We start from the raw sequence: 25,050 nt of genomic DNA, 5'->3' as shown, positions 1-25,050 counted from the left end.
TACAGGGAGAAGGCTGGAGAATGGGATTAAGAACACCCTGATTGAATGGCGGTGTAGACCCAATGGGCTGAATAGCCTAATTTTTCTGCTCCCATATCATATGATCCATTGGTACCGCTGCTGTAGTGTTCAGTTATCCATTGCTTCAAGAGGTGTCCCTGACAAGAGTGGAGTCTGACAACAGTGAGAATCAAGGACCCTGAGATAGACAGTCAGCATTACCCAGAAGAATGAGAGATGGGAGTGCTTCTGAGAGAGGCCGAATGGTTTACTTCTATCGTATGTTCACTGTGTGTGAATAGCCTGGGTACGGTTACTGAAAAGGACACAAAATTGTAGGCAAACAGCTAGCAATTCGAAAGTAGATGTTTAAAGCTTGCATAGATAAAACTTGCATAGGCATATAACCTAGGCAGTGTAATCCCTGCCCATCTCTAAGAATTAGAACGTACCCAAATCATAAAAATAGGACACAATGCAATTTGCAGATTCACTAATATTTCGGTCGCTCTTTGTGAAAACAAAGTGGAGTTTCAAGCGCTAGTTCTGAAATTTGGACGCTGGAAACTGAACTCCAAATCATCGTACATTACAATCGCTTACTGCAACGTTAGTGTTCATTCTGCTGTCAGCGTACAACTCGAGGTATCAGTGCGTGACTCCCTCTGAACTGACCGGAAATATTATGGTTAAACCAACGCAGGTGAAAAGAGAGTGGGGCAGGGTGAACTGAAGCAGACTGCTTTCAATTGCCATCGGGCCAAGAGTAGGGGGACAAAGGATTGAAACAGACGGAGAAAGGGATTTCTTTACAAAGAGATTTGGGAAGCTCTTCAATTTAATGAGGCAGAAACTGTCAACATTGAAGCTGAGAATGTACAAGCAGTTGAAAGCCAGCACATGCCAGGGAAAATAGCAAAGAGGTGTTGTCAGAGTGGGTTGGCAGTGTTTGGGTGTAAATGATGATACAATTGATTTGCCCACATGGCCCGTTTCTGTTTTCTAACTGCAGTGAGGAAATCAAAGGCTCTTACCGTATTCTTCCCTGTTCCAGTAGACGTTGTGCAACCAGCGAGGCAGGGTGAAACATATGTGACACCATCTCCAGCACAAATGGGCTCCCACTGTTTCAGGGAGCAGAAGCAGCCAGTATTACAGTCATGGTTCAGAGCACTTCCCCCAAAGGAGACCTGTGAAGTGCTGAGAAACCAAAGAAAACCAAGTTCATGGAATCACACACAGCAGAGGTGGTACTTATTAGGCCTATTGTACCAGTGTCATGCCTCCTCACCGCTGCTTTTCCCCCTATAACCTTACAAACTGTTTCCCTTCAAAGTATTTTTCTAATTACCTTTTGGAAGTTCCCATTAAAGTCACTTCCTGCACCCTTTCAGCAAATGCATCGCAGATTAGAACGAATTGCTGTATTTAAGATCTCTTCTAGGTGTCCCCCAATCATAGAATTCACACATTGTGGAAGCTGGCCTTTTGGCCCATCGAGTCTACACCCACTCTCCAGGACAGCATCCCATTTTGGCCCAACCCATTTAAATTTCCCATGGCTAACCCACCTAGCCTGCACATTGCTGAGTACTATGGGCAATTTAGCATGGCCAATCCACCTAAGCTGCACATCCTTGGACTGTGGGGTGAAATCTATGTCCAAACTCCACAACAGAGAGTCGCCCGAGGTTGGAATCAAAACTGGGTGCCTGGTGCTGTGAACCAGCGTGCTAACCACTGAGCCACTATGTTGTCCAGTAATTACAGATGAGTTCGAAATAGCTTCTCCTCATTTTCAATCAAAGACCCTCAAACTTTCACAAGGTTGTAGTGAGAGTCATCCTGGATTAGTTAAGCAATCTTATGCAGCATACTGTCTTGGCCTTTTTTTTTAAAAAAATGAGAGGAAATTCCACTCGAGGCTCCCTCAGAAATACATGGCTGGACTTTATTCTGACAGATCTTTTGTCGTATTGAGCTATCAGGGGAATGTAAATCACACCCCCTTATTTCACAGCAGTCAGCTGCTCTAAGTTAGAAATCCAGGCAGCCACTTTAGCAGCATAAGTACACGAGGGTGTGATGTGAGGGCTTTGACAGGGTACTGTACCAGATTGGTAGGTGCCAGGTGAGGACGGGCAGTGGGGAGGTTGCGTTTGGGGTTTGGGTCTGGCAGAAGGATTGGGTCCCTGGGGAGGTTGTGCACAGTTGGGGAGTTTGTGAGATATACATACACATGGGATCTATCCAGTAGTTACTCAGGAGTTACACGAAGCATTTAATAGGCCAACATTTTCCTGAATTACTGAATTTGTCGAACCTTCTATTCAAAATCGGAAACATCCAGGTGCTGGGGAATTGCCCAGTGGGAAAGTCAATTTGCTGGGCAGGTCCTTCGGAATGTCTTCTATTACGAATTCCACAGGGTCACCCTGCACTACTCCCATCTACACTGGAATAATAACTACCTGGCCAGCAGAAAATCCAAGGCCTTGTTTCCTAACCATCTTAAACAGGAGGCAACATGCATCAAATAATGAAGGCTATACGAGCAGAGACACAGATGAAACAGACACATAAATAATCAGGGTGTTCACAGGGACATAGGATAGATTTTTGTCTTTGAGCTGACTGACACACGGGACTGATACATGCAATTTTCCTGACCCGGATTATTTCTGTAGCCTGAGGTCTTACAGAATCACGTAATCTCTACAGTGGAAACTGGTTCTTCGGCCCAACAAGTCCACACCAACTCTCCGAACAGTATCCCACCCAAACCCATTCCCCTTTACTCCACATTTACCCCGGGCTAAGGCACCTAACCTACGCATCCCTGGAAACTGTGGGCAATTTAGCATGGCTTGTCCACCTGACCTGCTTATCTTTGGATTGTGGGAGGAAACCGGAGCACCCAGAGGAAACCCACACAGACACTGGGAGAATGTGCAAACTCCACGCAGACAATCGCCCGAGGCTGGAATCAAACCCGGGTCCCTGGCGCTGTGAGACAGCAGTGCTAACCACTGAGCCACTGGAGAAACATAAGACAAAAGCAACGGTGAAGCTGCTAGTGTTAGAAAGCAAGATATCCTGAAGGCCTCAAGACCAAGAATATCATTATTGATAACAATTGTTTGGGTTTCAGGGTTTTTCCCCTCGCTTTAAGCCACCTTTGGGATCTTTGCAGAGCCTCCAGACCCACGAGGGCCCTGCTCTAAAGCCTTCTACTCAAGGAGGAGCAGCAAGCACACTTCCTGTGCCTATTGCAAGCTCAGTGCCACTGAGCACATGCAAGAAGGGCTGGGAGAAAAGAAAGGGAAGATACAAGTCTGTGTCAAGTCTGGTTGCCCATTTATAGGAGAGACATTATTAAGCTGGAGAGGGTTCAGAAGAGATTTACCAGGATGTTGCCAGGTATGGAAGGTTTGAGTTATTAAAAAAAAGGCTGGATAGACTGTGTCTTTTTCCACTGGAGCATAAGAGGTTGGAGAGCAGATCTTACAGAAGTTTATGGTTTAGATAGGCTTAATGGCAGGTTAATAGCATGCACCTTTTCCTAGGATGGGGGAGTTCAAGACTAGAAGACACATTTATAAGGTGAGAAGAGAGATTTAAGAAAAACGTGAATGGGCAATTTTTTTATTTTACACAAAAATGTGGTTGGCATGTGGAATTAACTGGCAGAGGAGGTGGTGGATGTGGGCACAATTACAATGTTTAAAAGAAACTTAGATAAGTACATGAATAGGAAACGTTTGGAGGGATATGTCTCAAGAGCAGGCAGGTGGGACTATTTAAGTTGGATTATGTTCGGCATGAACTGGTTGGACCGAAGGGTCTTTTTCTGCTCTGAATGGCTCTGACTCTCAAACACTGATGGAATTCATTTGGTTATTGCAGTAACTGACATCCTGGAAAAGGCGGAGATACAAGTTAACAAGCGATTATTTAGGGGTCCTGTCCACAACAGGGATTCAAAATGACTGAAGAATCACCAACACACACAGGCAATGCATAACATCACAAAACAGTGAATAGATTCCTCTGCCAACATATTCTTTTTTAAAAATGTGACACACAAAGGGATTCTGAATGATTAATAACATCCAGGAAAATAGATACTTACCCCTGATAGGAGACAGTTAAACCAGCTACTCGAGAGTTCTCGCAAGCCATTGCAAAAAAGGAGTGTGTTATTAACCAACCCAGGGTGCTACATCCAAAGGTTAATTTCGCTGCTTGAACTATATTCAATTTCAACCTTTTCATCACATATCCTCCCAAGAAAAATCCAACACACACTGCAGGGATATTTATGAGACCTGGAGGAGTAAAGAGAGTGAATCACCAACTCATTTCAGATTGAATGAGGAAAATATACAATCTTACACTAAAATGCAACAAGCCGTCCATTTGCAGAGATTTATAAAACCATGAGGGGCATGGATAAGATGAGTCGCCAAGGTCTTTTCCCTAGGGTAGTCCAGAGGGCATAGGTTTAAGGTCAGAGGAGATAAATTTAAAAGAGTCTTGAGGGATAACTTTTTCCACACAGAGCATGTTGCATGTTTGGAACGAGTTACCAAGGAAGTGGTCGAGGTGATTACAATTACATTAAAAAGACATTATGATAGGTAATGGATGGAAAGGTTTAAAAGGTTATGGGCCAAAGGCAGGCAAGTGAGATTGGAAACCTGATCTGCATGGACAAGTTGGGACAAAGGTCTGTTTCCATGTTGTGTGACTCCATTTAGGACTGACATAGAAGGAATTTCTTCACTTAGCACATTGCCATTTCAATAAGTCACCTCTCATGCTAACATTTCTGCCCTGATTTTAGATTTCCATCTTCACAGTGTTTTGATTTTAAGTGGAATATGGAGATAAGTGGATTCAGTAGATGGATTGAAGCGATGAACAACCAGCATGAGCAGAAAAGAGGTTTCATTGTCTGTAGCATCCCACAGTTTCAGAGGAAATTTAGCTTTGGAACAAATTCAAAGAACAGTGTATATTTTTGAAGGTTTTCTGTCTGACTTTATTACAGAATCCTTCTATCTTCGCATGTCTCATTGCTACTCTGTCTCTAATTTATTTGTACCTTTTTCAACATTTTAGCTCACTTTTCACTCCTTTGTCTTTCCACAGTTCACTAAACACCCCTTTGCTGTTTCATACAAGACATCACTCATGGCTTGTTGTGAAAGCCATTTCTTTTCTCTGTCTTGTTTCACGACGGAATTCATTGGTATACCGTATCAACCGGAATCCTGCTTTCAAATCCGGATCAGTATCCGCCCGCCCCCCCCCCAACACGTTTCTGCATTCTGCACTTCCTCCCTCCCTGTCCTCCAGTTAATATTCCAGCCCATGTGCTCCTCAAACTGTGCAGCCCTGGCTCTCTCAGATTCTTATTGGGCTATGGGAAGAGAGAACGAGGGGCGGGGGAGAAGAGAGAGAGAGACAGAGAGAGAATGAGAGAGAGACGGAGGAGATGGTATAAATCCATCAAGGCTAAACTAAATGTCCCAGTTGCCGGTCCCGATATTGCTCACATCTTGCTCAGCCAGCTCTCTTATTTTTCAATACACATGTTTTGCCCACAATTTTTCAATGGCTCTTTTAACATTTCTGTGTGTGATTGAGGCTATGCACAATTTCTCACATAGGTGTGACTTCACTGTCACCTAGTGTCTAACCATGGTGCTACCATTTAGCGTTTGAACTTGCTGGTGAATTCCTGTGATGTTATAGCTCTGTATAGGACTATAAATGGATGCAGGGGAGCACTAAAATAAAATAGCTTTACAACCATTCATAAATTAAGGACAAACTCCAGGATCCCATGTAAAGATGCATTTTCCCCAAGATTGCTACATGCCAATAAGGTGAAGTGCTTTTTGAAAATGTGCATTTATGTTCAGAAGGATGGGCTATTTTAATATTCACTGTTGCCCAGCTCAGCGCTAGAGTGGTTAGTATCCTTTGCTTTATCTTGGTCATGTATCAGGCTTAGCATGCTCCGAGTGCGTGGAACCATGTTTACTTACCTTCAACTGCACTAAATTTATTTTTTTTGTGTGTGGGACGAGTGGAAAAAAAAAGAGGGCAAACATTCAAACTGTCCACCCCATAACTGAACCAGGAATGCTGCACATTGGAGGATTCCCTTAACCATATCCCACACCAGTGAAGAATGCTGAAAATGGGAACAGGCACAAACTTCCTTGAATCAGGTTCCATCCGCAATTTTTTTTAAAAAAAAAGTGCTCCTAAGTCATTCGACTTGCAAAAACACAAAACTTTGTCCCTAAAAATCCGTGTCACGCAATAACAGCCCAATGCATTTCTGAGGTTAACTTGAACAACTTGTGCCATGCAGACTGTGTCCTTGAGAAAAGGGAAAAAAATATAAAGAAACCAGTCACCTTCTTACAGTGAGAGAAAGAAAAGCTGGAACAAGTTTCAATCCCCAAAACTCATGCACAACATTCGAAATCAGAAGATGACCATTCATTCCATCATCACTGTTCGGACAAACGTCTCCTGCCATCCGGTTTAGCTCTTGTCTCAAAGAAATCATGGACAATAAAAGGAATGCAATAACAGGATATTGTTTGGCTTAGATATGCAGGCAACAGAAGTACAAACCAATGAGGAAGTTGGATCTGGATGCGGACTGTCCATATTGCTGCTCAATAAACTTGGGTTTAAACGTCAACATGCCAATTAGAGCATTCATATGTAAGACCATCGACACCAAGTACAGGACAAAGATGCTATTTGAAAAGAGTGCTTTCAACGATGACAAGAAGCCTGGAAAAGCAACACAAAAATTGCCAGTGTTATTTTAGATCAACCAGTGAATGTATTCTCTGTCAGCACAGAACACATTAAATCAAGCATTGGCACTTTTGAAATCTAATTTAATTATATTGCAGCTCATTGTTGTGGAGTTTTGGCAACGTTTTCCCGTGCTTCCTGAGAAGTCATAGTCACAACTATACCTCTAAGCCCCACGGATTGTTCCAGAATTCAATCAGAACACAGCTGACCTGTCACATACCTGACCAACAAAAATAAATCCACCTCCGTCTCAAAAACATTCCCATCAACCCACCATTGAGTGTCTTGACAGAGTGGGAGGTCCACATTTCCACTATCCCTTGGATTAAAAAGTGGTCCACTGACTTCACACGGAAGGGAGGCGATGGTGTAGTGGTATTTTGCTGGACTGTTTATCCAGCCTCCCAGTTCATGTTCTGCTGACCTGTACTCAAATTGCACCAGGGCAGATGGCGGAATTCAAAATCAATTTATAGAGTCATAGAGATGCTGTACATTATGTACTCTATAAATTGATTTTGAATTCCACCATCTGCCCTCAACTGGAATTAAGAGTCCAAGGATGACCATGAATCCATTGTCGACTGTCAGAAAAAAAGCCTATCTGGTTTACCAATGCCCTTCAGGGAAGGAAAATGTCATCCTTACCTGGTCTGGCCTGCATGTGACTCCAGCCCCACAGCCAATGTGGTCGACTCTTCACTGCCCTCCTGGGAACTAGGGTTGGACAATAAATGCTGCCCTAGCTAGAGACCCCCTCATCCCAGGAATGAATAAAAAAGAACAAAAAACATCAAAATGATCGAATTTGAATGTTGTTTTTCTATCTACCCTGTGAATCCTTTAGCTAAGTTGAAGCTGCTCTATTAAATCACCTCTTAAACTTCTCAACTCAGAAGAATACCAGGCAGGTTTAGCTAACTCCCTTCATTTTACGCCAAATATCATCCTGGTGAATATTCTAGATGGGGTACTATTTAACCCAAAGCAACCAAATAACAGCTTCCTCCCTTTTATGATCCGTCCACACTTGAAAACAATGACAAAGTTCCCATCTGCCTCTTTGATCATCAACTAGCTTTAAACAAACTGAGCCACCTTTTATAGACAAAAACTAAAGCCGCACTATTAGTCAATAATGGAACCTGTTGCTCCCTCTCTCACTGATCAACAGTTAAAGCATTCTACTCCCAGGCACCCCCAACACTGCCAAATCCCAAGTAATGAACACTTCTGCCTGCTCAACGACTGAAATCGCTTCCCGCTCTGCTCAACAACTCCTGTACACCAAACTTTCTCAGGCAAGGGTCGCACAAAAGGTCTAAGGCATTAAAACGGGGTCACATCAAGGAAAGCTTTCTGAATCACCACTCTAAAACTTTAGCTCCTTTCTTCGAAACATTGCTTAGCAATGTCAGCAGAGCAAAATCCGTCTGAAAATATAATTACAAAGTTTCACAAGTAGTGGCCTTGGGAATCTTGTCAACAATGTCAGAAAAATTGGATACGATTTGCTATCTCACTTTGACTGTCCTTACCCAATGGTCATTTTAACCCCCTTCTTCTCCCCTCCCTTGTCCCCCACCCTCCTCCCCAACCCCAGTAAAAAAAGAAGAAAAATATGAAATCCTGGAAACTTGCAACAGGACATTCATCACCCATGAAGGTAATCCACTGATGCGTTAAGGTAGGTAATCCTTAATCAGCTCTGATGGAGGAGTTTCAGACTGGAAATGACATTAATGTGTTTTACTCTGTTTGAATGTCAATTGATCTGCTGTGAGTTTCTACGACATTTCCAAATGAACTATTAATTCTCTAAATAGACATTTCTGAACAAAGAATACATTTCAATAAGAGGTTAAAAACTGAGGCTAAAAAATGCCTCTTCCTCATTCTTTGAATGGTTAAACCTTTGCCATGACACGGAGATCCAGCTGATAGGGACAAAATAATTAGAGACAAAAAAAAAACTGCAGATGCCATGCTGGTGAGACATCAGTTCTGCAAGCGAGATGAAGGTTCTCCTGGGGGTCCACTTTATAGAAACTACCAAGTTAAGGAGAGTTTGCAACACAGAGCAGGACCAGAATTTTAATCTTGACCCATCTCCCCACCACAGCTCATAGAATGCCCCATCTTAAAGTAGGCTTCCAAGAGTGGGTGAGGTTTAAAAATCAGGTGGCATGGCAGGATTATAACATTCACCTCCACTGGAAGTTTTCTATGGAGGGTTCCAAGGGGATCAGTGCTGGGACCGCTTACTGTTCGTGATCTACATAAGTGACTTGGAGGAAAACATAGCTGGTCTAATTAGTAAGTTTGTGGACGATACAAAAAAAAAGGTGGATTTGCAGATATGGAGGAGGATTATCAGAGGATATAGCAGGATATGGATCCATGGGCAGGCTTGCTTTATATAATGCAGGCTCACTTTAAAACATCCTAGCTTCTTCATGACTTTGCAACCCCACTCAGGGTTGCAACCACTTAGTAGCACGCTCTCCTCTGGCAGCAAATTACAATTATTTAAAATGACATGCAGTTAGAAGTTGGTGATAAAACAAGTTGCATGTAGAGGTTGCTGACTGAGGCCAAATAGTTACTGCTTTCCTTGAACCTGACTCCACATGAAGAATGGCATTTACAGCATGAAATCAGCACATTAGAGCCAGGCCATTTAGGGCTAAATAGTTGGTAACCTGTTTGTTAATGGTGACTTCGAGGCCTCCTCCTGTCACTGCTGGTATTTTTGTCTCAGCCTCACCTCAGTGTTAGATGCTTGTGAATCAAACCCCACCCCAAGACACGGGAGCAATTAACTAAAACTGTTAGTCTCACGCAGTTTCCAGTGAGTGAACTGGACAGAGGCACTTCCTTTTGGGTGTCATGTTAAACCAAAGCCCCACTAGACTTGTACTGAAACAATGCAGTTGAATTCTTCAGTTATCTTGGCTGACATATCTACCTCAACCAATGCTATAAAGAGATGATCTGGTCATTTATCTAATTGTTGTTTATGGGATAAAGCAACATGGACACTGACAATTGGCTTGACATGTAAGATACTTAATTGTCGATAGATGTTTGAAAATCATAAAATTTTGTAAATATATATTTGATTAACAGGAAATCATACATCATAATGAAAAGATCCCACAAATAGCCTATCGAATGAAACAAATGATAGATATGGTAGTGAAAATTAGTAGAAGATTTGAGACTCGCCTTGGTCCACTTCAGAGATTTTTGGTTTGGGGTTGTTCCTTGCAGGTTCACTTTGATCCGGTTTCAGGACACCTATCTTTTCAGAGGCTTTGCCAAGTTCCTTTTTCCTTGTCTCCTTGGTTAGAGACTTGGGAAAGAACCAGAATGGTATGGAAAAAAGAAGCGAAAATGCACCAGCAATGAGAAACCCAAGCCACCAGGCACCAACCCATCTTGCATCCTTTGACGTGATTGTAACTCTCTCTGGAAAACAGATATTCAAGGGCATGTTATTCTGGATGTACTGTTACATTGTTCTATTGTTCAAGTGAGGAACAGTAGTGTAATGCATGTACATTTATGTACAGTCAGAATGCCACATTATTCACTATTGCACTACAGTCAGTGTATCAAAGCATCAAGTGTCTGTACACAGTATGTAGAGTCATACAATCATTCAACTTGAAAACAGACCCTTTGCTCCAACTCGTCCATGCTGATCAGATATCCTAAATTAATCTAGTCCCATTTGCCAGCATTTGGCCCATATCCATCTGAACATACTGGCACTGGAACGTGTCCAGCGGAGATTCACACGGATGATCCCTGGAATGACAGGTCTAACATATGAGGAACGGCTGAGGATACTGGGATTGTATTCGTTGGAGTTTAGAAGATTAAGGGGAGACTTAATAGAGACGTACAAAATAATACATGGCTTGGAAAAGGTGGATGCTAGGAAATTGTTTCCGTTAGACGAGGAGACTAGGACCCGTGGACACAGCCTTAGAATTAGAGGGGGTCATTTCAGAACAGAAATGCGGAGACATTTCTTCAGCCAGAGAGTGGTGGGCCTGTGGAATTCATTGCCACGGAGTGCAGTGGAAGCCGGGACGCTAAATGTCTTCAAGGCCGAGATTAATAGATTCTTGTTGTCTAGAGGAATTAAGGGCTACGGGGAGAACGCTGGTAAGTGGAGCTGAAATGCGCATCAGCCATGATTGAATGGCGGAGTGGACTCGATGGGCCGAATGGCCTTACTTCCACTCCTATGTCTTATGGTCTTATAGTCTAACAATTGCTATTCATTTTTCCATCCAGATGTCTTTTAAATATTGGTAATTGTACTCACCTCCTCTGGCAGCTTGTTCCATACACGTACCACCCTTTACATGAAAAAGGCACCCCTCACATCCTTTTTAAATATTTCCCCTATCACCTTAAACCAATGCCCTCTCCCATCCTAGGAAAAAGACCTTGTCTATTTACCCTCATGATTTTATAAACTTGCGTAACGTCACCCCCCAGCCTCTGACACTCCAGGGAAAATAACTTCAACCTATCCATCCTCTTCCTATAGCTCAAACCCTGCAGTGCTGGCAATGTCCTTGTAAACCTTTTCTACACTCTTTCAGATTCAACAGCATCTTTCCTATAGAAGGGCAACGAGAATAGTATACAGTGTTCCAGAAGTGGCCTCACCAACATCCTATACAGCTACAACATGACATCCCAACTCCTATACTCAATGTTTTCACCAATGAAGGCCTTCTTTACACTCTGCTTACTTACGACTCCACTTTCAAGGAACTGTGCACCTGTACCCCCAAGTCTCTTTGTTCAACAACATTCCCCAGGGCCTTACAATTAACTGTATAAGTCCTGCCTTACCAAAATGCAACACATCACATTTATCTCCATCAGCCACACCTTGGTCTATTGCCCCATCTAATCAAGGTTGTGTTATACTCAGAGATATTCTTCTTCACTATCCACTACAGCAACTATTCTGGTGGCATCTGCAAACTTATTAACCATCCCTCCTACATTCACAGCCTAATAATTTATATCAATGACAAAAAGTTGTGGACCCAGCATCGATGCCCGTGGCACACTGCTGGTCACAGGACTCCAGTCCAAAATGCAATCCTCTACCACCAACCTCTGTCTTCTACCTTCAAGCCAATTTTGTATCCAATTGGCCAACTCCCCCAGATCTAATGTGACCTAACCTAACTAACTAGTCTACTATGCAGATACAGAGGTCTGGGAAAATACACTCACAAAACATCAACGCTGAAACTTTCTAAAAGCAGGTTTCGTTTTGAACTTTAGAGCACCACAAAAATTTTGCAAACTAGATTTGAATAAAATTATTTGGTGATTAGAATTCAAGATCAGTGTAAAAAAAGACAATAGATATTAAGAATCAGTCCTTGTGACCAGAATTAGATCAGATCAGTAGTGTCCCATTTCCTTCTTTCTCTCTTGTCCCTTTAATGCCACTTAGTTGACATGCTTGAAACAAATAAAATTCAATATTTGCATTTATGCTCAGAAGTAAACAACAGTATTGAGGACCAGCCAATTTTTCTTTTGATATATAGAATCTCCACAGTTTGGAAGCAGGCCATTTAGCTCATCCAGTCCATATTGACCCTCTGAAGAGCATCCTACCCAGACCCACCCCATTCCTTTAACCTTGTATTTCCCATGGCTAACCCATCTACCTTGCACATCCCTAGATACCTTGGGCAATTTTGTATGGCCAACCCACCTAACCTGCATTTGGTTGGACTGTGGGAGGAAACAGGAGCATGTGGAGGTAGCCCACACAGACACAGTGAGACTGTCCACAGAGACAGACAGTCACCCAAGGCTAGAATCAAGCCTGGATCCCTGGTGCTGTGAGGCAGCTGCCCACCAGAGTTTCATTACACCTCTTAAATCACCAGCTCTTCAGCATCACTTTATTTCATGGTCATGCTGTCCACATCCATATAAACTCTCCTAGGCAGTCTCCTAGCAAACTCTAGGTGGACAGTCTCCTTTTTATTCATTTCACGTGACATGGTTTCTTCAGTCAAACAGCGCTGTCCGTTGAATATGGTCTAAGTGTTGCCCTATATGTTAACTCACATAGCACTGACCTCAGTCTCTTTGGCATATGTTGAGATACGTGACTTGAAAGTATATCAAAGAATCACAGAATCCCCAAAGCCATTTAGCCCATCATGTTTGAACTGACCCTCCATACAGCATCCCTCCCAGACACAGCTCCCCCACCATATCCTATAACCCCACAATTACAATGGATAATCCACCTAGCCTATGGTCCCTGAAAACTGTGGACAATTTCAGCATAGACAATCCCCCAAACCTACACATCTTTGGACTGGGGGAGGAAACCTATGTAGACACGGGGAGAATGGCAACTGTCTGTGTGGACTTTGCACAAAGGGTGGAATCGAACCAGTGTCCCTGATGCTGTGAGGCAGCAATGCTAACCAGTGAGCCACTATGCAGCCCTTTTATGGACTCGGGCCAAATGGCCTGTTTTCACATCAACCATCTAAAGAGTGTTCCACTTAGTCCCACCCCATTCCTGTAACCCAACATTTCCCATGACTAATCAACCCAACATACACAACCCTCAACAATATGGGCAATTTAGCATGGCCAATCCACTTAACCTTCACATCTTTGGATTGTGGGAGGGAACTGGAGCACCCAGAGGAAACCCATGCAGATACAGGGAGAATGTACAAACTCCACACCGTTGCCTGAGGTGGCACATATTAACAACTTTAACTATTTGTACTGTCATACTAACACAGACTTATGCATAATCTGCGTTCAATGCTTACTGAAGTCACTGTACACTGCATATAAACAACTGACAAAACACATACTAATGAAAGCAAAACACCCCAGCTGCTGGAAACCTGAAGCATAAAGAGAAATTGCTGGAGAAATTCAGCTGGTCTGGCAACATCTGTAGAGAGAGAAAACTAAATTATTTTTTCACCCCAAAAGACTCTTCCTTGTAACTGAAGGGGACTAGAAAATAATCATTCTTATTGTGTTAAAGGGGGAGGAGGAATTAGTGGAATAGATGCTGAGTATGTCCAGAGTGAAAGACAAAGGGAGTCCTAAGGGTGGTCAGGGACAGATTGAAATCCAAGATAGGTGTTAATTGTTGTTTGAACAGGAAAAAAAACAGGTCAGATCTGCTGAGAGCAAGCAAAGACTAAAACAAGATTCAGGGGTTAGGGTTTGGGCACTGGGTTAATTAAAAGGGAGGTCAATATTCACGCTCTGAAGTTGTTGAACTCAGTGCTTAAGTTTATTCTCATTTACTTACCCTCAAGTGACTACATTCTTTAATGTGGAGGTGCTGGTGTTGGACTGGGGTGGACAAAGTCAGAACTTACAAAACACCACATTACAGTCCAACAGGTTCATTTGAAATCATTGGCTTTCGGAGCGCTGCTCCTTCGTCAAAGTGAAGCCACTTCGCCTGAAGGGACACGCTCTGAAAGCTTGTGATTTCAAATAAACATGTGGGACCATAACCTGGTATCATGTGACTTCTGACTACATTCCTTAAAGCATCCCTCTTGTAAGCAGATTACTTTGCCCTTCATAGCTACTCTTAAAGCCAGCTTCAATATGGCCTGTGACCTGGCTTGCATTATACATGGACAGCAGATACTACATAGGAATGTGAGGCTTATATAGTAATGGTCAGGTATGCACCACAATCATTTTACCTGACAAACATCAAAATACAACAGTTTGAAGGAAACCAAAATCTTTAAAAGTTCCTTACCTAAGTCAACAAAGCCAATGTCTACAAACAGCTTCGCACACAACGATCCCAATAAATATCCAAACAATGGGCCTATCAGGGCAACCGTATACAAAATTCCTAAAGCACGAGAAAGAAAGATTTCTCAAAATGCTTTCTAACAACTCACAATATTGAGCTGCTCATATCAACTTCACAATACCTATATAGAAAGAAGTATTTTCCTGTGTGGCAAAATCATCAAGATACGATATCCCCAGCGGGCCTGTCGGCGTTTCGCCAATCCCCCGCAAAAGATTTCCGAGAAATATGTACATCCACATGGAGGAACCTGCTGCTTTCTCACAACCTGAAACAAAACATCGGATATGTCAGAAAACAACGATTCAATGTCGATCAATGAGATTTAAGTCAATCCATGGGTGCATTTACTAGGAAGGAGCTTACCTGAAGAGTTTTCCTCAGGTGCTGGGGTTGTCATATCTTTTGATGTGTTTGAACACTGGGAGGTGCTCATGGTCAAATTGCTTGAAAATGTAAGTGCAGTTTCATAGTTGTAACTGGAACAAGCAGAAGTGTTATCGGCTTAATGCATGTGGTATGCATGACATGTGCAGGTGTATATTCAGTGAAAGCAAGGCCTACATTAGGAGTAGTGTTTATACTCCCACTGAAGTTGCATTTAAAGGGAGCAGAAACTTAACATAAATATAACACTCACATATTATACCACGCAGACCTAAATAGAGTATGCATGTATTATTTCAACAAAGATCATAATACAAAGGAGGGGAAAGATGATAGCAATTCAATCCATGTATACGCAGACTTTAAAAATGCAACAAACTACGGCCTAATGTACTTATTGGCAAACTGATGTCTGTAGAATTAAAGGGAGATGACTAGACACAATTTTGGCTCAGGGTCAGAAATCAGAGAGCATTGTTTTTCAGGAAGTATACAGTGCTGACTATTCCTTTTGCTACATAATAATATTGTGGATTTGGATATACAGAGAATAATTTCAAGGTTTGCATAGACATAAACTCAGAAACCTTGAGAATAGAACAGTGGATGCTGGAAATCAGAGGCAGAAACAGAAATTGCTGGAAAAGCTCGGCAGGTGTGGCAGCATCTGTGGTGAGAAATCGTAGTAATGTTTCAGGTCTAGTGATCGTTCCTCAGAACTGATGGTAAAAAGGTCAATTTTTATGCAAATGATAGAGGGGAGTAAGGAGTAAATGTTAGGTGGAGATAGAGCTCAGAGAGAAGAACAATTGGACAGACAAAGGAGTAGATAATGGTCAGCCTAGGAAGATGAATAGCTATAGATGGGAACTCTTAGTAGCTAGCAATGGGTTATATGTAACAGCAGACCATGCAATAACAAGGCCTGGTGTATGGGAGCTGGGGTAACGACATGTGACAAGATGCCTCGAGTCCTCCAATTGTTAACTCGATATTGAATCATGAAGTTGTATCGTTCGCAAGCGGAAAATGAGTTGCTGTCCTTCCAGTTTGCGCTGAGCTTTGCTGGAGTACTGCAGCAAGCCTTAAACGGTTGGCCAGGGAACAGGGCGGTGTACTAACGGGGCAGGCAACCTGAGGATCAGAGTCTTTTTTGTGGACAGAATGCAGGTGTTTTGTGAAACGGTTACCCAGTCTACGCTTTCTTTCCCCAATGTAGAGGAGACCACATTGTGAACAGCGAATGCAGTAGACTAGATTGTGTGAAGTGCAGGTGAAATGCGGTTGTGTTTGGGCCCTTGGATGTGGAGGAGGGAGGAAGTAAACAGGCAGGTGTTACACCTTCTGCGGTTCCAAGGAAGGGTGCGGGGAGTGTGCGGGGTGTGTGGTTGGTGATGGTGGTTTGGGAGGCGGCGGAAGGAGTGGACCAGGGTGTCTTCAAGGGAATGGTCCAATGTGGAATGCTGACAAGGGAGGGGAGGGGAAGGGAATGTGTGTTTGGTGGCAGTATCCTGCTGGAGGTGACGGAAATGGCAGCTACTAATCCTCTGGATGTGGATGTTGGTGGGATGGTAGAGGACAAGGGGAATCCTATTGTTGTTGTAGGAGGGAAGAGAGGGGATGAGGGCTGAAGTGCTGGATATGGGTTGGACCCGGTTGAGGGCCCTGTCAACTACGGTGCTGGAGAATCCTCGGTTGATGGAGAAGAAGGACATATTAGTGGCTCCCTTGTCAAAGGTGGCATCATCAGAACAGATGCGATGGAGACAGAGGAACTGGTAGAATGGAATGGAGTCGTCACAGGAAGTGGGGTGTGAGGATATATAGTCAAGGTAACCGTGGGAGTCGGTGGGTTTGTAGTGGGCATTTGTGGCCCAGAGCAGAGATGTTGAGGAAGGGAAGGGAGTAGTTAGAGATAGACCAAGAGAAGGTGAGAGTGGGGTGGAAATTGGAAGCAAAATTGCTAAATGTTTCCAATTCTGGACAAGAGAGGAAAGCAACACGGATAATATCAGTGACATACCAGAGAAAGAGGGCGGAATAGGATTGAGTCTGATCTGTGCTTGTTGATGGAGAAAGTGTGCTAGTGTATATTCCATGCTTACTGACATGCTCTTGGGTGCTGTAAAAGGGAGGTCTATCCTCGAGTCACTGCTGCATTGCAGTTGAAAGGACTCCCTAGCTCCAAGTGTGAGAAGTCAATGAACCGCAAGTCAGTCAAAAGCAACAGGACAAGAAGAACTCTGTTGCTGAGTGTTACTAGCCAGTCAAAAGGAAACAGGACAGAACAATTTCAATTGACTGTAAAAAAAGAATCCTAAACTCAAACTTTCAATAGCAATGTGCCATTTTCTACTTTTCATGTACCTCACTGAACAATACTGCACAAGAACAGGCCGGTCACTCAACCAAACTGATCTGTACCACTTTTATCTTTTATCTAATCTATAGATTATTTTATTTCTATTCTGTGTGCGCTTGTTGCATTATTATTCCTGTTTTGCATTTTGTAACATATAGCTCACTCTCCTGTTAACTCACAAATGCCTGGTTAAATTTGTCCCTTATAAAACAAAATTAATTTGGTTTGGGAGAAAAGTATTCACTGAGCCGCAGAAAATAAAAGGAAACCAGTTCATCCCTTCTCAGCTGAGACCTTAAAGATTTAGGGTCTTTCTTCTGGAACAGTCATAACTTGGGAAACATTGCCCAAGGTCTGGTTGTAACAAAAAGGCATAGGAGATCCTTAGCTTAATTAACAGAGACAGACAGTACAGGAAAAGGAAATTGGGTTAAATGATTATAATACACCACAACAGCAACGTTCATGTAGTTCAAAATCACAAAACAATTCTAAGGAGTCTAATCAAAATATTTGGCACAAGGTGGATCATCGTGGTCAGTTATGAGCATTATACTATGGGAAGGATCACAAGTTACTGGAGAGTGTGCAAATGAGGATTACTAAAATGTTGCCGTCTTGTGCAAAATGTAGAATTTGAGGATTGTTTTCCTCGGAGCAAAGTAGATTAATGTTCAAAGTCAGCGAATAAGGAAACAATTCTTCTGCTGGCAGAATGATCACTAACCAAAGGATGCAGATTTAATATAACTTCATAATGAACCAGAGGCAATAAGCAGAAAAAAAGATTAATCAGCAAGTTACAAACTGGAATGTAGTGAAGAGGAGGTAGAAGCCGATACTATAGTAATTTTCAAGAGGAAACTGGATAAATATTTGAACTGGTAATGATCGCAAGGCCATGGTGAAAAAGAGGAGCAATGAGACCATCTGAATAGCTGAAGCTAACAGAGTTATAACAGGGTCAAATAGCTCCTTCTGAGCTCTAGCATTCTGTATTATTAAACACATAAAGAACATACACAAAATGTATGCATTTTAAGTATGTGCCTGCATTTATAACTCATCTTATAATTTGAAAACTCACCGTCCCATGAAGAAATGTGGTGAAGCTGTCAGAAAAGTTCCAATAGCCATGACCATACTTCCAATTGCAATTAGCCTGGGCCTGTGAAATTTTGCTCCAAAGTAGCTCACAAATACAATCACCAACAGATTCCCTTAACCAAACAGAGATTAACAAAATAGGCCAACTTGTTAATAACATGCAAGCTTGGTTTCCGTTCTGTTGAGAATTTTCAGATCAGTACTCACCGATTTCAAAACTTCCGTCAACAACACCAATGAGTGAACTCGGAATGTCAAAGCGTCTCTCTATCTGCGTGATTGTGCTCTTCATGTAGCTCCCTGATAACGCTTTTGCAAAGTACAAGCAGGACAAGGCTGCAAGGAATAACTAGGAAAATGTGAGATAGTTGTTAATAAACACTCATTGGTTTCAATTTAAATTGGAAATCATCAAAACATATCCAAGGAACAGGAGAGTCGACATTTCGGCATAAGCCCTTCATCAGGAATTGTATTGTACGAATGCATTTCCACAGAAGAAAGATTTGCCAATAGGATTTTGAGGATATTTCTCAATCTTTTATTGTGTCTTTCAACCTGCTACACATTCCTGTTTTTTTTTTAAGTTGAGTTCTTGCACATCTTTATGGCATCATTAACTGTTCGATCCATTGACAGTAGTGAACCACTGGTTAACAAGTTAACTTCTGGCCTAGTAATGTTAGCACCATACAAATGTCAAGGACCATCAAGGAATCCTAGTGAAATTAAAATCAATGGGAATCAGAAGAAATACTCCACTGGTTGGAGTCATACTGGCACAAATGAAGATGGCGATGTTGTTGGGGATTGGACATCTCAGCTCCTATACATCTCGGCAGGTGTTCCTAAGGGGAGTGCCCTAGGCCCAAGCATCTTCAGTTGATTCAATGATGAATTCTTCTACCATAAAGTTAAAAATGGGGCTATTTGCTGATGAATGCACAACACCAACCCCATTCATGACTGCTCAGATACTGAAGGATTTCGTGTCCAAATGCAGTAAGGCCTGAACAATGCCCAGGCTTGTGCTGATAAGTGGCAAGTATCACTCACAACCAGGCATTTACTAACATTACCATTGTTGAATTACCCACTTTTAACATGCTGGGGTTACCATTTCCCAGAAACTGGACTGAAATAGCCATATAAATAAAATGGTGACAAGAGCAGGGCAGAGGTTCGTTATCCTGGAGCAAGTAACTGTTCTTATTACTCCCCACCTCATCCCAGATCCAACCGTCCAACTTGACACTGCCCTCTTGAACTGCCCTATCTGTCCATCTTCCTTCCCACCTATACACTCCACCCTCCACTCTGACCTATCACCATCACCCCCCATCTGCAACTACCTATCACCTTCCCCCCAGCCCCAGCACCCCTCCTATTTATCTGTCAGCCCCCCTCCCCCTCCCATTCCCCAACCCCCTCTTATTTACCTCTCAGCCCCCCCTCCCCCTCCCACTCCCCCAACCCCTCTATTTATCTCTCAGTGACTCCCCCCACCAGCAACTCCCCCCACCATCAATTCCCCACCCCCAAATTTCTGATGAAGGACTTATGCCTGAAACATCGATTCTCCTGCTCCTCAGATGCTGCTTGGCCTGCTGTGCTTTTCCAGCGCCAGACTTTTCGACTCTGATCGCCAACATCTGCAGTCCTCACTTTCCCCAAAGCTTCTCCATCATCTACAAGGCAGCAGTGTGGTTGAATGTTCTCCACTTGCCTGGATGGGTGCAGCTCCAAAAACACTCAAGAAGCTTGACACCATTCAGGTCAAATCAGTTTGCTGCATTTGAAACACATCCGTACACATCCACCCCCTCCACCACCAAAGCTCAATAACAGTAGTGTGTACCATCAGCACTGCAAAACTTTCAATGTAACACCTTCCAAACTCACAACCGCTGTCATTTAGTCAGTCAAGACTGGCAGACACACAGGCACATTGCCACTTGCAAATTCCCTTCCAAGCTATTCATCATCCTGAATTGAAAATATGTCACCATGCCTTCAACACTCCTGGATCTCTTTCCCTAACGGCATTGTGGGTTTCAAGAGGTGAGCTCGCCATCCACCTTCTAAAGGGCAACTGGGGATGGCGAATAAATGCTGGTCCAGCCAGAAATGCCCACATTGCAAAAATGAATGAGTAAAAGTGGCACTTAACTGGTGTTTCTCGGACGTTGGGGGCAATAATAACAGGTTGGACTGTTCAGCAACGTGTGTACTCACATTTATAAGCTGCTTAACATCTAAGAAAATATTGTGGTTGGACATATTGTCCAAATGTGGCCAGGCCTGAACATTGCCCAGGCTTGTTTCTTTCTAAAATCTTCACATTTATCGTCTATAACTTGAGTCACAATGATGAGAATACAGAGCAGAAGTCAAGGTCTGCTTTTATCATGGTATTGCATCATTCAAGTGTGATGGCCTTAAAACTATACTCAATTTGACAATATAAGAACATATTTTATCTTTTCTATGTAAGTTATAAAGAGAGGCTGGATAGGCTGGGACATTTGTTCGCTAGAGTGTAGGAGATAAAGGGGTGACCTTAGAGAAACTTGAAAAATAAAAGGGGTATAGATAAGGTGAATGGCAGGTGTCCTTTTCCCAGGGTGGGGAATTTCAAGGGGACATATTTTTAATGTGAGAGGAGAAAGATTTGGAAGAGACATAAAGGGCAATTCTTTTTCTCTGTGTGGAATGAACTTCAGAGGAAGTGGCAGATAGAGGGACAGTTACACTGTTTAAAAGACATTTGGATAAGTTAAAGAAGACAAAATGTTTGGAGGGATATGGGCAGGTGGGACTAGTTTATTTTGGGATTATGTTTGGCAGGAACTGGTTAGACTGAAGGGTCTGTTTCCGTGCTGTCTGACTCTTATGACTATGACTCACATAATTGGCCATTGTGGAGCCATTGATAAAGCTGATTTACAGAAGGTTCCCAGACTCCCCAAAACATTGGCACAGAGACTGGAAGATTCATAGTGCACCCTTGGAAAGTGACTCATGTAAAGAGGGTTGGGGTGGACCACTTCTGCTGAACTCTAAATCCTACACTATCCATCCCAAGTGATTCTTCAAAGACAGATTCCAAGTTCTAAATAAAGCAAATAGCATCCATGGAGCCCTCTGCTTCCAAAACTTAGTTTGCCAAAGTTTGGACTGAATTTCGTTGGTCGCTGATGCTACTGCTCCTTGGATGCTGCCTGACCTCCTGTGCTTTTCCAGCACCACACTCTCGACTCTAGGTCAGGTGGTCAGGAAGTCTGGGTTCAAGTCCCACTTGCTCCAGAGGTGTCATAACATCTCTGAGCAGGTTGATTAGAAACAACTACTACTCAGAGCTACAGGTCTCTGATACTGTAGCCAATATGGTTTCGAATTGTTGTTCATTTTCATGGATTCAATACTGTGAAACAAAAATCAAATCAGAGTCCTCCCAGGAGTTAGATGGTTGGCAGAATTCAGTTTCTGGTCAACAGGATGACATCCTGGAGATTGAATTAAGATACTAGAGAGGTACATTTTGTGTAACAAAGTTTGACACAGTCAGACACTAACACAATTGACCAAATGGCCTGTTTCTGTGCATGTGATTGTCCCCTGGTTGAACCAGGAGAGAACTGGAAGCAGTTCAATGGAGTTTGTGTTGCCACATTCAAATTCAATCACCCTTAATGTCAGATTTATTCTGGCACAAAAAAGCAAACACATTGAGTTTTTGGTTGTGCAAGCGCTGAACTTTAACACTGAGCAAACTACAGGGGGGATGTGGTAACTTATTCAGCAAAATGTCCAAACACAAATATTAAAAACTGTAGACTAGCAGACATGTTTTAAATATCGTACATACAAATAATATTGCTTGCAGCATTATATAAAGACCTATAGATGTTATAGCACCTGATGTTAAGTTAACAAAGCTCTCTGTCTTGGGTTGAGACTTTAAGAGTCCATGAACCAATGGGGGTTCAAAGAGTTTGACAAAAGCGTCCAATATTTCCATACCTTTAGACTATTAAATCGGGAGTGTTTCTCATTTGCAGACGGGAACTCCGTCCTCGAAGCAATGTTTCCTTTGATTGGAATTTCCATTGTGAAGCTGTACGGCAGTAGAGAGTGGACAATTCCTCACAGCTTGGGAACGGTGTCTGCACTCGGTGAAGAAGTGATTTCTATAAGTGTAAATAAATCAAGGCAGACATCAACACGCGGGTAGACAATATAACACAAAATGATTAAATCTAATGCGGAGTACTTGAGACCGTGCCTTGCTGGAAGTCCTGGCCAAAAGCAGAGGCTGACAGCTCCTTGTGATGACCTAACTCCCTCAGTGAACCCAACCCATTACTACCGTTAATGATCAACACACTGACATCCCACACTCAAATCCACATCAGGACATTAACCCTTCCCACTACCATTAGTGACCAATACACTGAGTCATAGAGATATACAGCACGGAAATAGACCCTTTGGTCCAATTTGTCCATGCTGACCAAATATCCAAAATAAATCTAGTCCCATTTGTGAGCATGTATCCTTCTAAACCTCTCCTATTCATGTACCTATCCGGATGCCTTTTAAATGCTGTAATTGTACCAGCCTCCACCACTTCCTCTAGACACAAAAGAAACTGCAGATGCTGGAAGAACACAGCAAGCCAGGCAGCATCAAGAGGTGGAGAAGTCGAAGTTTCGGGTGTAACCCTTCTTCAAGACCCTTCTTCTTGGGTGTACGAGGAGCTGCAGACAAAGTGGAGGGGAGGGGGTGGGCAGAGGTGAACACAGGTAGAAGGTATGACCTAGCTGGTGGATATACGCACCACCCTCTGCATGAAAAAGTTACTCCTTAGGTTCCTTTTAAATCTTCCCCTCACATCTTAGACCTATGCCCTCTAGTTTTGGGCATGGGCATCTCTTCCTCCTCAAATCCACATGTTAACCCTTTCCACAATGATTTGGGAACTCGCCTTTAGTAAGAGCCATTTTGAAGATTCACCATTGCTGGGATCTTAAGTCACATGGAGTTACAAATAATTTCTCGCTGGTTAAAACCGGGATTAAAGCTCAAGAGATCTCACCGAAGTCAAGCAGTAACATCTTTTATTCTCTTTAAAAATGAGCACACGAAGGGGCTTTGTAAAATCGGACCTCTTCACACAATTAAACCTTTCATCCAGTTCATTAACAAATTAAGACAAAATACAGGGCGTTGAGCGAAATTATTGCTGACCCCTGTGAATGGTCACGGCTTTTAATGCTCTTTATTGAAGGTTCCAACACATTACAGAAACAAAATTGGAGTTTGAAATGTTACTCAGAGTAATTAAGTGCATGGTCAAAAATAAAAGTTGGAGTGATTCACAGTTCCAATTCTCTACACGTCTCTTTCCCAAAGAGGTTTTTTTGTCGCTGTTCTGAACTGCCTTTTAGTAAAGTTTATCTGTTACACAGAGACTGAAAATGCTATCGGCACTTTAAATTTTTCCAACCGAATGCACTCAGCAGTTTAGAAATCAGTTTAGAAAACGTGGAATCTCACTCTGGGCAGAAAGTTTGCTGGCCACTGAAAGCAACATACATTTGCGTCAAAGTGCAATTTAAATTGAACACTCACCCAATGCTGCTTTAAGTGCACTTGGGGGCTAGGGAAGGACTAATAATTTCCAAATGCACCTTTAATCTCAGTCAGAAATCTTTCCGGACGTCATTTGACGATGTTGAAAAAAAATACAATTGTTACTTGAAGGTATGTTGAACTCAACACATTAACTCTGTTTCTGTCTCCAAAGAGACCGCCAGCGCTGCTAAATATTTCAACGCTTTTTTTAATTTTACAATGTCGAACTTGCCTTATTCGTCTTTGCAAATTCCTCACACGAGCTGCCGTGTCCCGTGTCCTAAGTAACTGTTGGTAATGCAATTAAAAATAAAGTTTTGCCTCTATCATCATTCAAACTGTTCAGTTTCCGCTTGGGAGCACGTGATTTAAAAGCTTGTTCTGGCATAAGTCTTGACAAGGATAAAGAGTTGGTAGTGCCAGCTCTTGACATCAAGAAACATTCGACTGAACATAGCATTAAAGAGCCCAAGCAAATCTAGAATCAATGGGAATCAGGGGGATCGCCCTCTCTCTGCATGGTGAATATAGGACATGGAAGTCAATCATCCCAGCTCCTGGACATCTTTTCAGGAGTTTCTCAGGATAGTGTCCTTCATCATCTGCTTCATCAATGACCTTCCCTCCATTATAAAGTCAGAACGGAGGATAGGACTTTGAACAGCATTGATATACAGACGAATCTTGGGGTTCAAGTCCATAGCTCCCTGGAAATGGCCACATAGGGTGGTAAAGAATGCATATGGCATGCTTGCCTTTATTCGTCAGGGAATTGAATCAGGATGTCATGTTGCAGCTTTATAAGACTCTAGTTTTGCCAAACTTA

The 25,050-nt window shown here is 42.6% G+C and overlaps 1 protein-coding gene across 3 annotated transcripts in view; it reads right to left on the bottom strand.

Annotated features, from left to right (window-relative positions):
- Positions 1-24,548, bottom strand: part of slco1c1 (solute carrier organic anion transporter family, member 1C1) — a 139,078-nt gene extending 114,530 nt beyond the window's left edge. Inside the window, exons 1-11 of one of the 3 annotated variants that reach the window (XM_087999676.1) lie at positions 24,457-24,548; positions 22,611-22,777; positions 18,795-18,936; positions 18,568-18,700; positions 15,098-15,210; positions 14,853-14,999; positions 14,672-14,770; positions 10,081-10,323; positions 6,658-6,822; positions 4,133-4,328; positions 1,035-1,200 (exon numbers count right to left, since the gene is read on the bottom strand). In XM_087999676.1, coding sequence (XP_087855802.1) covers positions 1,035-1,200; positions 4,133-4,328; positions 6,658-6,822; positions 10,081-10,323; positions 14,672-14,770; positions 14,853-14,999; positions 15,098-15,210; positions 18,568-18,700; positions 18,795-18,936; positions 22,611-22,697 — 1,491 coding nt within the window. In that variant the 5' untranslated portion in view covers positions 22,698-22,777; positions 24,457-24,548. Of the gene's footprint in view, positions 1-1,034; positions 1,201-4,132; positions 4,329-6,657; positions 6,823-10,080; positions 10,324-14,671; positions 14,771-14,852; positions 15,000-15,097; positions 15,211-18,567; positions 18,701-18,794; positions 18,937-22,610; positions 22,778-22,872; positions 22,994-24,221; positions 24,245-24,456 lie in introns of those variants that run through there. The other 2 variants (XM_043713452.2, XM_043713453.2) reach the window with 2 other exon arrangements.
- Positions 24,549-25,050: the final 502 nt, after the last annotated feature.

Source organism: Chiloscyllium plagiosum, unplaced genomic scaffold, assembly GCF_037043375.1.
Source record: "Chiloscyllium plagiosum isolate Xiang-an unplaced genomic scaffold, Cpla_swu_hap1 HiC_scaffold_23, whole genome shotgun sequence".
NCBI classification, from domain to species: Eukaryota; Metazoa; Chordata; class Chondrichthyes; order Orectolobiformes; family Hemiscylliidae; genus Chiloscyllium; species Chiloscyllium plagiosum.
Note: the sequence above shows the minus strand (reverse complement) of the source record. Positions and strands in the feature narration are given on the sequence as shown.